Source organism: Salvelinus alpinus, chromosome 29 (genome assembly GCF_045679555.1).
Source record: "Salvelinus alpinus chromosome 29, SLU_Salpinus.1, whole genome shotgun sequence".
Classification (NCBI taxonomy): domain Eukaryota; kingdom Metazoa; phylum Chordata; class Actinopteri; order Salmoniformes; family Salmonidae; genus Salvelinus; species Salvelinus alpinus.
Genome location: NC_092114.1, coordinates 47599687 through 47616555, shown reverse-complemented (window position 1 = coordinate 47616555; position 16869 = coordinate 47599687). Strand labels below are relative to the sequence as shown.

At 41.3% G+C, this 16869-nt stretch overlaps 2 protein-coding genes across 2 annotated transcripts in view; one reads left to right on the top strand and one right to left on the bottom strand.

Moving 5' to 3' along the window:
• Positions 1-1725: 1725 nt before the first annotated feature.
• LOC139558856 (transcription and mRNA export factor ENY2) lies at positions 1726-2785 on the bottom strand. The gene is made up of 4 exons (XM_071374366.1): positions 2576-2785; positions 2346-2416; positions 2070-2144; positions 1726-1946 (listed from the first exon to the last, which is right to left on the bottom strand). The coding sequence occupies exons 1-4, from the start codon at positions 2641-2643 to the stop codon at positions 1870-1872; spliced, it is 291 nt and encodes a 96-aa protein (XP_071230467.1). The 5' UTR covers positions 2644-2785; the 3' UTR covers positions 1726-1869.
• Positions 2786-3212: 427 nt separating this feature from the next.
• nudcd1 (NudC domain containing 1) overlaps positions 3213-16869 on the top strand; it is a 39488-nt gene continuing 25831 nt past the window's right edge. The window contains exons 1-6 of the mRNA XM_071374365.1: positions 3213-3433; positions 6189-6343; positions 8901-9086; positions 10546-10738; positions 12351-12542; positions 15031-15238. Of these exons, the coding sequence (XP_071230466.1) occupies positions 3319-3433; positions 6189-6343; positions 8901-9086; positions 10546-10738; positions 12351-12542; positions 15031-15238 (1049 nt within the window). The 5' untranslated portion in view covers positions 3213-3318. The remainder of the gene's footprint in view (positions 3434-6188; positions 6344-8900; positions 9087-10545; positions 10739-12350; positions 12543-15030; positions 15239-16869) is intronic.

Genomic DNA, 16869 nt, shown 5'->3' with positions numbered 1-16869 from the left:
ATGTAGATCCAGAGCATCCTAAACATGCTCAATAGGTGACATGTCTGCTGAGTATGGAAGAACTGGGACATTTTCAGCTTCCAGGAATTGTGTACAGATCTTTACGACATGGGGCTGTGCATTATCATGCTGAAACATGATGGAAGCAGATGAATGGCACGACAATGCGCCTCAGAATCTCAGAATCTCTTCATGGTATCTCTGTGCATTCAAATTGCCATCGATAAAATGCAATTGTGTTTGTTGTCCATAGCTTATGCCTGCCCTGCCCATACCATAACCCCAATGCAACCATGGTGCACTCTGACATCAGCAAACCGCTCGTCCACATGACACTATCTTCGGTTGTGAGGCCGGTTGGATGTACTGCCAAATTCTTCAAAATGTAGTTGGAGGTGGCTTATGGTAGGTAGAGAAATTAACATTCAATTATCTGGCAACAGCTCTGGTGGACATTCCTGCAGTCAGCATGTCAATTGCATGCTCCCTCAAAACTTGTGGCATTGTGTTGTGTGACAAAACTGCACATTTTATAATGGCTTTTTATTGTCCCCAGCACAAGGAGTACCCATGAAATGATCATGCTGTGTAATCAGCTTCTTGATATGCCACACCTGTTAGGTGGATGGATTAACTTGGCAAAGTAGAAATGCTCACTAAAAGGGATATAAACTAATTTGTGCACAACATTTTAGAGAAATAATATTTTTGTTCATGTAGAAAAATTCTGGGATCTTTTATTTCAGCTCATGAAAGCAAAGCAAACCAACACTTTACATGCTGCGTTTATATTTTTGTTCAGTGTAGATTATGATAAAGCTGGCTTTGCTTCACTTTGCTCTGCCTTGCATGCTACCTCAGGGAGTCTCAGTTGGCTCTGGCTGACAGCCCCCGGTTAGGGCCCCCATCCAGTAAACACTGGAAGATTTTGGGTAGACTGGGCTCTCAAACCCTGGACGTGCAGCCAGTCTAGAATATGGACAACTCCCATTACAAAGCAACAAGTCCTCAATGGCTGGCCAGGCAGATACAGGAGTCCCATCTCAAAAACGTCTGGAAAGGCGGATGGAGGCAGCAACTGATAACTGATGAAATTGTATGCACTCACTACTATAAATCACTCTGGATAAGAGCATCTTTGAAATAAAAAACATTTGTTATTTAAATGTAAATGATTGAGCTAAGCAGCAGAAGTTTGATTGTATTGTAAAGTTAACAGAATTGTATTGCATAAAGAGCAGAACCGGACTGGAAGCAATTATGTTACTCTACTGTATTTCATGAGATGTTGTCAAGACAAAACAATAAATCTACCCACATTGCTCATGTGAAAGAAGCCAGGTTGCTCTTTTCTATTGTGCAGTGTTACAATGACCTAACCGCCAAGTGATACAATGACCTAACCACAAAGTACTTTGAGATAACATCTGAGGATGCATTCATTCCTAAGAAACAAAACGTATTGTGTAATATGAGGCCTCTATGGAAACATCTCCACAGGTAGTTTTGACTATGTCATGGGATGATGGTAGTTAAGTAAAACGTATTGCTATGGTGTATTTTTGGTTGAAACGTCAGAAACAGAAGCTATGTAAAGTGGCATCAATTATCATTGAATGAGGGGACGTAAGCAAGAAAATCTACTTCTGTCAATAAAATTCACTTTTTTAGTTTTGAAAGTGTCCATGATAGAATTTACAATTAAGGAGGTTACTGGACTCTTAATGACAAAACATAACGATGGCTTTATTGTTAAAATTTTAGCATAACAAACTAAATCAATATAAAAAAACAAAGTAAAAATAACATAACATAACATCAGCGGCAAAAATAAAATGTATTGAGATAAAAAAAAATCTGCAGCCTCATTCACAAGGTAGAGTGTTGAGCTAAAAAAGTTTTGATTCTCTGTAATAGTTCCTTCTTCACACTATCTGGTACAAGTGCTGCAAGAAAAATAACATAACATAGTTGTTAGCAAAGTCACAGTTCCAAAGGTAGGAGGAACAAAAAGGTCTACAATAACATATTAGCTGAAATGGTGTGGTGAGTATTTATGTTCTGCATACCTCTTCCTTTTGGTGTGATTTCTGCTACCAGGTCCTCCACTGTTATGTGTTCCAAGCCCTTTTCTCTGATAACATCTGCATAGAAGAAGAACAGGGAAATGTCTCCCAGGGCCTTATGGTTCAGATGCTTGCACTGACTGAGTGATGTGTATGTTATGGGGATCCGGAATAAAATACAAAAATACTACAGGTGACTGAGTGATATATAGGTGACAACAACTAACCCCCCCTCCTCAAGCCACATACACAGATTGACAGGCAGGCAGACAGAAATACCTTTGCAGTGTGCTTTCAACTGATCCTTCCACCCACATTCTACCAGCTTCGCCCTGAGCAATTCTTTCAACCTGTGGTCAAGCAATCAATCACGTTCAAATCAAATGTACAAAAATAACATGTCCGTACGTGCTGTTTTTATCTGCCTGTTAGCCTTCAACCAGCTGGTTTTGTTTCACATTCCATCAGTAACGTTACACTACACAAGCATGTGAATGTGTTTTGCTTACCGATCCCGTTCCCCCATTTCAATTAATTTCTGATTTATTGCTGCCCTCATTTGTGAATCTTTGCTCATGTTTTTTTCCCTGAAATGGGATGAAGAAGGAGAACTCTGTACGTTTCCAAAGACACACCGCAAACTCGTTACAGCGATTAATTAATTGTAAACAATGCGGTTAAGCTAGCAAGCTACCTTTTTTGGGATGAGCAACAGTAAAATAAATATATTTCCGGGTCACGGACGTTAGAAAGAATTTCACAATAAAAGTCCCCCACGTAATAGTACATACACAGCGTTTAAGAACAGATGTTTATTTTGAAGGCAAATCAGGAAACCGGAAGTCTTAATGTTGCTTCCGGGAGGCTAATGTTGCTGCCATGACGCTAATAAAGACCAAGGAAGCAAGCAGTCCTACACATAAACCTTCCGGTTAAGAACACGAAAGCGCGAAGGTTCTGCCTATGAGAGTGTTGAACCACGCAGGTTGTTTGCATTCGTTTTTTATCAGTCATGATCCATTAATAGTGTCTAAAACTCAACAGACACATTTTCTTCAAGAATTTTTATTTATAAGTTAATTCTTTTCATAATTTTTCACGTCCTGCAAGATTTCAATTCCCATACCTCCCTATATGTCCGTCCGTAAAATATTCCGACTGATTCATACAGGAAGCACATTAAGTTGTGTGCAGTTCAGCTCCTATATATTTAATCTTAAACATATTGTCAATTTATCAATAATTCTGAAACATGGCTGTATCAAATTATTCATTGAAGGTCAACAGACAGCTTTTGGATCCCAGCTTTGAGAGTTACAGACTGTCTCTGGAGCCCATACCAATTTACAACGTAGAGCTAGATGCTGGTGAGAAACTGCGCGCCACGTCGCATTTTCCTTAGTGCATGCTAATATTGCCATTATTTTTGATTTAGCTACAGGGCTGCTAACTTTTGAAGAAAGCTTGGAGTGAGTGAGATTTGCTATGTGAATTTCATTTCCCCTAACACAACCCATGTTTTAAATGTAATTTCCTGCAATTCATTTATTCTGACAGGGTGGAGTTAAAAAAATAAATCACAGGTCAGGAGTTTTAAGGGTGCTTTCAACATTAAATGAACACTCAAAATTGGATGACTTTGCGATTTTTTTGGGGGGGGTGAAATTAGCTTATAATAAATAAATAAATAATATGCTAATATTATTTCAATTGTTTTATGTGGTTTGACACTATTCAGACAGTAAATATTAGCATTAAATACTAAAAACAGTGGGAAGATTGGAAGCAGAAATTGATCCCTGTTCTTATGCAACACGTGCCAGGGAGTGTTACCAATACACCAAGGCTCTGCACAGGAAATATTCATGTTTAATGGCAGTGGGTAACCAAATCATAGATTGCAGTTGACTTGTCTATATACTGCTTTCAAGATAAGGACACAAACATTTTGTAATGTGGGTGTACTCTCTTGAAAAAAGGTCTCTAAGAAAATCCTGCTTGCTCTCCAGGAGGGTTGGCCACCACCCCTGTTCTATGTTTCCCAAGTGCGGGGTGATTGAAATGTTTTTCTTATTACAATTAATTGCTCAAAATCACCAAACCTTGAAGAAAAATCTGATGAATTTGGGTGGTTTATACCTACTAGGTGAAAATCCTTGCCATCATCTTACTCTACCTAGACACAATATTATGCTTTATGAGTTGCCTAGAATGTGCACAATAGTAAAATGTCAAATTATATTTGATTCTTGGAGCATTTACTATCCAATGCTTATTTGTATGACTTGTTCATGAATGGCTGCAAAAATACATGACCTCAATTAATTTTCAAAGACACAAGTAGGCATATGAGATTTCTAATATGTGATTAAACTGGCAAAATTGGGAAGAAGTGGAATAATAAAATACATGTGGGGAATAACAGTGTTCTTGCTGACAAGCACAGTAATTACCCTATATTTTAGCCCATTGTTAAGAATGCACATTTTTCCACTGATCAGACTAAATATAGTAAATGGATAATAACATCCATTGATGACAAATCTGCCCCTACATCCTAACCAAATAAATAACATAACTAGACCAATCATAATGGTGCAATGTGCCGGGATTCGCAGTGCTGCGGCAAGACAGGACAATGATAGAAGTTCCGCTCGTGATGTTAAATTGCAGGCGCAGATGCTGCAATTTCAAAATGATTTGGAGCACAGTTGAAAAGTTAACGCCCTGACTATACAGTACAATTGACAAATAAAAGCAGTACTTTTCAATGCTTGAGATATGAGGTATGTCGTGAGAAGAGGGTCAAATGCGTGTCTCACGGCCAATGGGTAAGAATTGGCAGCTCTATAGCTAGCTATTTTTTTCCCCCATTGTTTGACTATATACAGTATTACAATAAATGTACACGCAATACTAATGACATGGTCTTTGAAAATCATTTGTCAATGTTAAAGGGATAGTCCGTGATTTCGACAATGAAGCCCTTTATCTAAATGTACTTCCCCAGAGCCACTTGTATGTATCTGAGTCCGGTTTAAAGGAAGTTGGAGGTAGTTTCGCGAGCCAATAGAGGTCAATGGCGCCTATAGGCTCCTACTCCGCCATGGCTCATTGGCCAAAGCCTGTGGAAATCATTTGTTGTTGTTGTTGTTGGATTAATGGCAAAAATAAGATCTGTGGTAAACAGGCTTAAGAGATTTTCTACGTTTTGTTCTGAGAATTTATCAGCTAGTCACTTTTAGCGAATGTTGAAGCATTTATATAATAAAAGCAAGCACATGAAGCACACGGGCTTAATAATTCATAAAGGCCATGTTAACTGATAATAATTTCACAAATGCAAAATATATACTTACTGTACACAGTTTTAATATTTGCGACAGTATTTTTTTTCCGTGACGACACGTTTGTGGTGTCTGTCTTCTATTCACACATAGGTGTTCAGAGACGCAGATACCTTTAATAGCACAGGTAGTCGTCTGTCTTGCGTCTGTTTTGCGGAAACAAACGCTGTAACGTGGAAATATGGCTGTGTGGGAACCCTATCCCTATGAAGGTGTGTAGTAATTTTTTACATTATTTCTCGCTGATATGAAAGATGCGTTCCTTATGTTTCCAAAACCGTGCTGCAAGCGATGCGTTTTAATGTTTAAAGCAAGCATCGGGGCTCTAAACAAAAACTCCACCAGTCAGAAGATCGTCAATAGGAGCTAAAGGTACTTAGCAACTTCCTTCAAACTGAACGCAGAGACATAAAATGGTATCCATGAGTTCATCTGACTCTGGGGAAGTGGATAAAAGGCCTCATTGCCAAAATCCCGAACTATCCCTTTAAGTCAATGGCAAAGTATTGCTGAAACAAATATGGGCTGTAGATTTATTTCTGGGGTTTATTCACTTCAGATTGCTCACACTATTTGGCATAACTTATTCCTTATACTCAAAAAAATAAGAAGTGTATGCAGGAAAATAAGAGTTGCAACATAATCTATGCAGAATGATTGTACCTTTTTTATAGGTTATGCCATAAAAACACTAGCCTAGATAATATTCGTCAATGGTATAGCACCCAGTTTTTTAAATGACATTTCACAAATTTACATTACCTCCTCTCTATAGCTGTGGCGGAGGTGAAACTGAAGGACAGTCAATACACCCTGGACCATGTGCGTGCTTTTGGCATGTACAACTACCTGCATATAGACCCCTGGTATGAGGACAGTGTTTTCTTTGTTGACTGCAAAGGGCGAGTGCTGAATCTTACGGTTACCCTGGTAAGTAAGTCTCTCAAAATGCTTGATGGGTATCTTGTACAGTTTTTCTGAAAAATGAATGCTGCTCCACAGTGGAAATGTTTTTTTAAATTTATACTAAGAGCCCAACACCTCTCAGGACATTGCTTCAGTTATACCTCCATCCAACTTTAAATTGATGCCCCCATAATGCATAGCTTTTGAGAAGTATTATTAGTGGAGCAAAGTCTATCTGATACTAATATTCTTACTTGTCCACTCAATGCACTGGTAAAACAGCACATGGGTAACCCACTTCATATGTATATACTGTATTCTAGTCAAGGCCTATCCTATATAACTAGTGTTGTACACACCTTTTTATATTCCTATACTGCCCATGTCTATCTATACACACCATCATATACATACAGGGCATTCGGAAAGTATTCAGACCCCTTGACTTTTTACACATTTTGTTACATTACATCCTTGTTCTAAAATTGATAAAATGTTTTTCGTCATCAATCTACACACAAAGCAAAAACTGTTTTTTAGAGTTGGTGCATCCTGTTTCCATTGATCATCCGTGTGATGTTTCTACAACTTGATTGTAGTCCACCTGTGGTAAATTCAATTGATTGGACAGTATTTGGAAAGGCACACGCCTGTCTATAAGGTCCCACAGTTGACATTGCAGTGCATGTCCGAGCAGAAACCAAGCCATGAGGTTGAAGGAATTGTCCATAGAGCTCCGAAACAGGATTGTGTCGAGGCACAGATTTGTGGAAGGGTACCAAAAAATGTCTGCACCATTGAAGGTCCCCAAGAACACAGTGGAACCATCAGACTCTTCCTAGAGCTGGCCTGCTTGGCCAACCTGAGCAATCGGGGGAGAAGGGCCTTGGTCAGGGAGGTGACCAAGAACCCGATGGTCCCTCTGACAGAGCTCCAAAGTTATTTTCTGTGATGGTAGAACCTTCCAGAAGGAGAACAATTTCTGCAGCTCTCCACCAATCAGGCCTTTATCTTAGAGCCATGAGATCAAAGGAATTGTCAGTAGAGCTCTGATACAGGATTGTGTCGAGTCACAGATGTGGGGAAGGGTACAAAACAAATTCTGCAGCTTTGAAGATCCCCAAGAACACAGTGGCCTCCATCATTCTTAAATGGAAGAAGTGGAGGTATGTTGTCCCAAAGCCACTCCTGCATTGTCTTGGCTGTGTGCTTAGGGTTGTTGTCCTGTTGGAAGGTGAACCGTCGCCCTAATATGAGGTCCTGAGTGCTCTGGAGCAGGTTTTCATCAAGGATCTCTCTGTACTTTGCTCCGTTCATCTTTTCCTCCAACTTGACTAGTTTCCAGGTCCCTGCCGCTGAAAAACATCCCCACAGCATGATGCTTCCACCGCCCTGCTTCACCGTAGGGATGGTACCAGGTGTCCTCCAGACATGCCTCTTGGCGTTCAGGTCAAAGAGTTCAATCAGAGTATCTTGTTTCTCATCGTCAGAGTACTTTAGGTGCCTTTTGGCAAACTCCAAGCGGGCTGTCATGTGCCTTTTTACTGAGGAGTGGCTTCTGTCTGGCCACTCTACCATAACGGCCTGAACGATCATAACGGCCTGAAAGCCAACTGACATTTACTCCTGAGGTGCTGACTTGTTGCACCCTCGATAACTACTGTGATTTTTATTATTTGACCATGCTGGTCATTTTTGAACATTTGAACATCTTGGCCATGTTCTGTTATAATCTCCACCCGGCACAGCCAGAAGAGGACTGGCCACCCCTCATAGCCTGGTTCCTCTCTAGGTTTCTTCCTAGGTTTTGGCCTTTCTAGGGAGTTTCTCCTAGCCACCGTGCTTCTACACCTGCATTGCTTGCTGTTTGGGGTTTTAGGCTGGGTTTCTGTACAGCACTTTGATATATCAGCTGATGTAAGAAGGGCTATATAAATACATTTGCTTTGAATTGGTGGAGTTCTGCAGAGATGTTGGTCCTTCTGGAAGGTTCTCCCATCTCCACAGAGGAACTGTCGAGCTCTGTCAGAGTGACCATCGTGTTCTTGGTCACCTCCCTGATCAAGGGCCTGCTTCCCCGATTGCTTAGTTTGGCCGTGTGGCCAGCTCTCAGAAGAATCTTGGTGGTTCCAAACTTCTTCCATTTAAGAATGATTGAGGCCACTGTGTTCTTGGGTCCTTCAATGCTGCAGCAATTGTTTGGTACCCTTCCCCATCGGAGCTCTACGGACAATTCCTTTGACCTCGTGGCTTGGTTTTTGCTCTGACAGGCACTGTCAACTGTGGGACCTTATATAGACAGGTGTGTGCCTTTCCAAATCTTGTCCAATCAATTGAATTTACCACAGGTGGACTCCAATCAAGTTGTAGAAACATCTCAAGGATGATCAATGGAAACAGGATGCACCTGAGCTTAATTTCGGGTCTCATAGCAAAGGGTCTGAATACTTACGATGTGCAGTAAAATAAACCCTGGCGTATACTATTTCATTCATAAACAGAATTCATAACAGAGATGAGGTTCTGTAGAAATCCTCCATTGATGACAGGAGACTGACAGGTCTTTGTATTGTGTTGACAGGACACGGCACTGGGGAAGCCCATAGAGGTCTTCCACATGCCCTCTGACCCCACTGTGTGTGAGGAACGTATCTGTGCCTCTCTTAGCTTCACCTCTGCCACCTGGGCATCTCTCTCTGACGGGGCGGGCAGACTCTACCTCCTCAGAACCAGCATGAGAAGGGAGAATTGTAGTCTGAAGTGGGAGGTGAGAAGACTTGGACCTGCAATATACTCTGTCATGATCAATGTTCAGATATTGACCAACAACATTGCATCCACTTTGCTTTTTAGTTTTTTTCCCAGATTTTTTTTTACATCCCATTTTAATAAAGGTCAGCAGTTATATCTCACTTGAAAAAGAGATATCAGTCTCAATGTTACTTATAGTGTTTGTCAAATTAACCTACCATAAACCCATGGTGGAATATATTAATCCAGGCCTGTTTTATCTTGAGTCCTCTTTTATATACCATTCTGTAGATCAGGTTTAGCATGTTGATAAGCTTGAAAGAAATTAATAATCTCTACTTAATCACAAGCTCAGCAATTCCAGCCAGTTAGACATTTGGGTAAAGCTTTACATTAACTCTATCCGCATTAATAACCCAGGTTACCCAGTGACAGGGAATTCACATTAAATGAACATTGTACATCATTATTTATAAAAGCTTTATAATGTCTTTGACATGGTTATTTATGGTATAAATGCACAATAAGATGTAGCTTGTTATATGAAGCTTTACTAACGCTATGTCACATACTCAGTGAACAGTTTGTTAGGTACACCACCCCATTCACGAAAAATGATTCGCTCCTACAGACAGTGAGTCACGTGGCCGTGGCTTGCTATATTTAGCAGGCAGATAGGCATGAAGGCATTATGTTACTGTTCGATGTAACGTTAGAATGGGCAAAACGAGTGACCTAAGTGACATTGAGCGTAGTATGATCGTCGGTACCAGGCGCCGGTCCCAGTATCACAGAAATGGCCGGCTTCCTAGACTTTTCACGTAGGACAGTGTCTAGGGTTTACCCGACAAACCAAAAACATCCAGTTAGCGGCAGTCCTATGGGCGAAAACGTTACGTTGATGAGAGGTCTAAGGAGAAAGACAAGAATTGTGCAAGCAAACAGGCGGGCCACAAACCGGCAAATAACGGCGCAGAATGGGATCTCGGGAACGCACAACTCGTCGGTCCTTGTCACGGGTCGGCTAATGCAGCAGACGAACACACCGGGTTCCACTCGTATCAGCTAAAAACAAGAAGTAGCGGTTCCAGTGGGCACACGACCACCAACAATTGAGGAGTGGAAAAACATTGCCTGGCCTGACGAATCCCGGTACCTGTTGCGTCATGCTGATGGCAGAGTCAAGATTTGGCGTAAGCAGCATGAGTCCATGGTGCCATCCTGCCTGGTGTCTTCCTGGCACACATTAGATCCCTTGATACCAATTGAGCAACGTTTCCATGCCCTGATGAATTCAGGCTGTTCTGGAGGCGATGTGAGGTCCGACCCGGTACTAGATGGGTGTACCTAATATCTTGTTCTTATAGATGTGTTATAAATACTACATTTCGTACCCACTGTGCATGGATTGATCTTAAGTTAGAACACATTTCTGTCTGAACTAACTAGACTTGTTGATTGTGTGTGTTTGTCAGCCCTTGTTCAGTGAGGAAATGGGGGAGCCCTTCACCATCCTCCACAGCATATCTCACGTCCAGGCTGGGGTCCACTCCATGGAGGTCCTGCTCCTCCGCATCCAGAAAGACCCATTATCGGACTCTGATGCAAAGGGAAGTGGCTACTCTGTTTCTTTGGAATGGATCACAGTCTCGAACACTGCAGAACAGGGTGAGTGGGGTGGGGCACTTTTGTGTGCGTCCCAAATGGCACCCTATATTCCATATACTGCTCGTAACACTAGGGGATGACGAAACCTAACTCTTCTATATGGGTGCTGGTATAGTGCATGTAGTTCACTATACCATTGTATGTGATCTACCTCGTTGTGTTGTCAATGATGAGGGAGTTGGGAATAGTAACTAAGTCATTCAGGATAATTTTGTGCCTCAGTTAAATTAAACATCTTATTCATATGGAGATAGATCACTTCATTGCTTTTTTAGTTTCTCAGTGAAAGAGCATAATAAGTTGATGACGGCTAGCTAATTAGCAGGTAGCTCTGAATGAGAATGTGAGCATTTGTGGCATGTTTACCACCTTCATGCCCATCATTTCTATTATCAATGGCCATCATTTCTATTATCAAAGGCTGACCTACAGAAACAACATTTACTTAGGGTTTGGGAAAATGAAATGTGCGTTAATTGACTTTCATTTGCTCTGATATCTCAACTGTAGATCTGTATCTTCCAAAATAAATGTTGCTAAGGAGAATCTTCATAACAATTCTGGGCATTCGACCTGAAACCAAGCTACCTGGTAGTAATTAATAAAAGGAGGGTAGAACAGAATGAGAAAATTAGACATGGGATGCATCCCAAATGGCACTCTATTCCCTACATAGTGCATTTATTTTGATCAGGGTCCATAGGGAACTTTAATTACTTGGAAACTTCCTTTTGCCATGGAAAATCGAGTATTGCAGTATTGTCATGATACACCACAGGAGGTTGGTGGCCTGGTGCACAACTGAGTAAGAGGACAAGTACATTAGTGTCTAGTTTGAGAAACACGCCTCGCAAGTCCTCAAGTGGCAGCTTCATTAAATAGTACCCACAAAACACCAGTCTCAACATCAACAGTGAAGAGGCGACTCCAGGATGCTGGCCTTCTAGGCAGAGTTGCAAAGAAAAAGCCATATCTCAGACTGGCCAATAAAATATTAAGATGGGCAAAAGAACAGACACTGGACAGAGGAACTCTGCCTAGAAGGCCAGCATCCCGGAGTCGCCTCTTCACTGTTGATGTTGAGACTGGTGTTTTGTGGCTACTGTATCTGGCTGCGTGGAGAGTAATCCACGGAGACTCTGTGCCACAAAATGAGTGACAAAACATTGCAAAACCTGGCCAAATAATTTCAAGTCATCAGTCTCAAGTCAAAGACGAGTCCCGAGTCTTGAGGCTCCAAGTGAAGTCGAGTCTCAAGTCATCAAATGTGAGACTCAAGCCTAAGTCATGTGACTCGAGTCCACACCTCTGAAATTGCATGTTTCTTTTGAGTCCGATAGCCTATGCGTTCATTTTTGTCAGTACGAAAATGTAACAATCCTCTCTGTAACAAGCATTTTCTTAATTTGTATACTAGACAAATATTTAGAGGTAATAACTTGAATAATAATAATGAAATGCTACTGATAATAATAAAGACATGTAATAGTGAAGTTGCAGAGAAAATACACGTTTGTCGCCAGGTATGAGAATTAAACCTGTAAATTGCAATCAAATCAGTCTAATAATGCTTGAACATGTATTTTGTGTGTGCCGTATCGGCAATTTTCAGGTCAGGAGAAGAAGTACAAGGTAAGGAAGAGGAAGGTGCTGAGGGGGAAGTCAGTGCCCCACTATGCAGCGTTGGAGCCCCAAGGGAAAGGGCTAATGGTGGCTTCGGAGAAACCCTTTGTTTTCACACATGTTGACGGCGCACTGCTGGAGCAGCCTGCGACACAGGCCATGGAGATGGAGTCGAGCGCTGGTGAGTCAATGCTACAGGTCATAGGTAAAAGCTGCATAAAAAGTATAACATATGAAGAAACTGTTTTAAGTATGCCATTTTTTTTCCCACTGCTCAGGATTGGATAGAACATTGAAAGGTGCTGTAAAAGGATTTGAGATTGGACGGGCGTGCGTATGTGATAAGCATCAGTTGCCAGGGAAATAACATCATGAAATGGGTGACAGGCAACATTAGACTAAATTCATAGATTTTAGTATTCTGAATGCATTGTCATCCCAGTGTCTGAGTTTTGTGATGAAGTGGCCCTTTGGTGTTTGAAATCATGATTCAAGCATGGGGGAAACCTGGCACCATTATAATAGGCCTAATGGTAGGCTAATAACTTTTGCTAATGATAAACGAGATGCATTTGCCGTTGTATATGAGATTGCGTGTAGCCTAATATGTTTCTTTGAGTTTTATTATATGGGCCTAAATCATTATAATATTTTCTGACTGGTTTATTCCCTCTACACAACAAATATTAGGCTACCATTTATCCATCTCTCATTCAATAACCAAGCATGCTCAAAAGTAATAGACCGGTAGCCTAGACGGTATACAGTGCCTTCGGAAAGTATTCAAACCCCTTGACTTTTTCCACATTTTGTTTGGTTACAGCCTTATTCAAAAATTGATTAAGTCGTTTTTTTTCTCCATCAATCCACACAAAAACAGTTTTTTTTAGAAATGTTTCCTAATTTATAAAAATTAACCGAAATATCACATTTACATAAGTATTCAGACCCTTTATTCAGTACTTTGTTGAAGCACGTTTTGTCAGCCTCGAGTCTTCTTGGGTATGACGCTACAAGCTTGGCACACATGTATTTGGGGAGTTTCTCCCATTCTTCTCTGCAGATCCTCTCAAGCTCTGTCAGGTTGGATTGGGAGCGTTGCTGCACAGCTATTTTCAGGTCTCTCCAGAGATGTTCAAACGGGTTCAAGTCCGGGCTCTGGCGGGGTCACTTAAGGACATTCAGAGACTTGTCCCGAAGCCAAGTCTACATTGTCTTTGATGTGTGCTTAGGGTCGTTGTCCTGTTGGAAGGTGAACCTTCGCCCCAGTCTGAGGTCCTGAGCACTCTGGAGCAGGTTTTCATCAAGGATCTCTCCCAGTCCCTGCCGCTGAAAAACATCCCCACAGCATGATGCTGCCACCACCATGCTTCACCGTAGGGATGGTACCAGTGTTTACTCAAACGTGACGCTTGGCATTCAGGCCAAAGAGTTCAATCTTGGTTTCAGCAGACCCGAGAATCTTGTTTCTCATGGTCTGAGAGTCTTTAGGTGCATTTGGCAAACTCCAAGCGGGCTGTCATGTGCCTTTTTACTGAGGAGTGGGTTCCATCTGGCCACTCTATCATAAAGTCCTGGTAGGTGGAGTGCTGCAGAGATGGTGGTCCTTCTGGAAGTTTCTCCACAGAGGAACTCTGGAGCTCTGAGTGACTATCTTTGTCATCTCCCTGACCATGGCCCTTCTCCCCCGATTGCTCAGTTTAGCTGGGCGGCCTTTTATAGAGGAAGGTGTGTGCCTTTCCAAATCATGTACAATCAATTGAATTTACCACAGGTGGACTCCAATCAAGTTGTATAAACATCTCAAGGATGATCAATGGAAGCAGGATGCACCTGAGCTCAATTTCGAGTTTCATAGCAAAGGGTTTGAATACTTATGTAAATAAGATATTTCATTCCATTTTGGGGGGGGGGGGGGAATTCAATGTAATCAGTTTTAGAATAATGTGATGTATATTTGGATATATGCTTCCATTTGTAACATACACTGCTTTTTAATCAGCTATGACTCAGAGAGACTGATCTAAGACTATTATGGAACTGTCCGTTTGTCAGAGGCCGGCAGGACGGGTGTGGCATTGAGGTCTGTCACTGAGCATATATGCCTAGCTGTTGAATCATTTTCAAATGGAGGAGGATTTACCCAAAGGGCAATGCCTGAATGTTCCTTAAAGGGATGGACTACAATTACAACGTCCGTCTGATTCTCGGCCTGTTCCAGCTATTACCCCTCTAATAGGGTAGTCTGTGATTGCTACATACATTTCTCCAGCCCCATCCCTCAGCGGTTTACCAAAATAGTGTGCTTTGCTGTTTCTTTGAACTGCAGATTGCCCTTTTTAATAAGAGTAATGGGTTGTCTCATGCTGGTGTGGTGCGGACGGTCGCCCATCAGGCTAGTGATAATAAGAGCCTCAGAGCTCATGGGATAATACCCCCCCCCCCCCCCCCCCCAGGAAAAAAATTACCTCAAACTGCAACATGCCCATTAATCATAGTTTTAGGATCCTCATTTCCAACTTCGGACTTGGTTTTCAGGGTAATTTGATACAGTTCATGCTTTGTATTACATGTTTCATTTATATATTAATCAGACACGTGTCTATAGAAATCTTAATGTACTCAACATTATTTACATTTCATTTTTATTTCTCCCCTATGCCATTCAGATCCAATCTACTTCTGGCAGCAGACAATAGAGGATATAACAGTATCTGTGCGTATGCCTGAGGGCATCACCAAAGACGACGTGCTCTTCAAGCTCTCCATGGAAAATGTGAGTGTGGGGGTGCGGGGTTTTGCCCCCTTGCTGGAGGGGCAGCTGCACGCCCTTGTGGACCCCGAAGCCAGTGCCTGGATCATCAAAGACGAGAAAAGGTTAGCGGCCTTGCCGGCCCGCCCTGGAGGATTAAGAGATATTGATGCCCTGGTCAAAAGTAGTGCACTACACATCTGCTTTTACTCAGCCCAGAGTCATGAGTCAGATTTCCTTTCATGGTGAATTCGCTTTTGTGAAAATATCAGAGCATTACCACTATCTACAAACAAACAGGAAACTATAGTTTGACTCATATGAAAGTTAGTTTTTGATACCATTCAAATACAATTAGATTTTATTTGTCACATGGTTCGTAAACAACCAGGGTAGACTAACAGTGAAATGCCTTCTACGGGTCCTTCCCAACAATGCAGAGGAGAAAATAGAGCAATAATGGAAAAGTTATAACATGTAATAATAAATACACAATGAGAATAACGATAATTTGGCTATATACAGGGGGTACCAGTACAATGTCAATGTGCAGGGGGTACAAGGTAATTGAGGTAGGTATGTAGTGTGTGTTTACTGTGAACACAGGCTGTACCCGCTTTAAGTTACAGTTTTAACAGTGTAGGCTACTGTGACTAACAAATGCATTATTATTCTCATACCATTATTACAGAGAATCTGACAATTTATGCTACCCTCTGCCTGTTGTCTACTTAGTTTATTCAAGCCTGTCTCAAAATACAACACTGTCCCTTTAAGACAAACAATGCTCTTTACTAAAATACAACACTGTCACTTTTTCAAAGATGTCTATAAACGCTCTTGTTGGAAGCAATCACTCCCCTATTGCTGACTACAAATGATCTAAAACGGGGCTAATAACGCAATAACTAGCAAAGGATATGAACAAAATGCTGCTCTCGCTTTGATCTCAAAACAAGCGCTTCCACAGCTCATGCTGTAAACATAGTCCAGTTCAAAGTAAATGGCACAAATCCATATATGGCAATGGTCTATTTGCATATAACCCTACTGCAGCTCTGATTGTTTATGCCACACCGGTCTGTGTAGAGTACAAGCTGAGTAGTGTGTGTCAATGCAATAGAATCCTGCTCCGATGTGTTCTGCCTACAACAAAATCTCTTGCATTGTTCGTTTTGTTTCGGTATGTTGCATTGAAAGTGGCTAATATTGCGTTGATTTGATCACTATTGCCACAGTAAAGGGAAACGTTGATAGTGTAAACAGAGAAAACTCTAGAACAGTGGTCACCAATCTTTTCTGAGTCAAGATCACAGAGTCAAAATGCAAAATGAGATCTAGTGCTCCGATTTTTTTGAGAATGACTTAAAAACATAAGCCTATGAAACATTAACTAATTAAAAACAGTACTGTAGCAATGAGGTTTGTGCAATAAGCTATAGGCCCAATACATTATCACCACATATTGGCATTGCTTGAATTGCCCTGCCAGTGCATTTTAGTTCGGGTGTTTTTATATACACTGCTCAAAAAAATAAAGGGAACACTTAAACAACACAATGTAACTCCAAGTCAATCACACTTCTGTGAAATCAAACTGTCCACTTAGGAAGCAACACTGATTGACAATAAATTTCACATGCTGTTGTGCAAATGGAATAGACAAAAGGTGGAAATTATAGGCAATTAGCAAGACACCCCCAATAAAGGAGTGGTTCTGCAGGTGGTGACCACAGACCAATTCTCAGTTCCTATG

What these genes read in the sequence shown, in the direction of transcription:
- LOC139558856 (XM_071374366.1), bottom strand. Translation starts at nt 2,643, where the DNA reads ATGAGCAAAGATTCACAAATGAGGGCAGCAATAAATCAGAAATTAATT. An exon ending in GAAATGGGGGAACGGGATCG is followed by an intron (nt 2,417 to 2,575) that starts GTAAGCAAAACA and finishes GCTTGACCACAG; the next exon opens with GTTGAAAGAATTGCTCAGGG. An exon ending in AATCACACCAAAAGGAAGAG is followed by an intron (nt 1,947 to 2,069) that starts GTATGCAGAACA and finishes TTTTTCTTGCAG; the next exon opens with CACTTGTACCAGATAGTGTG.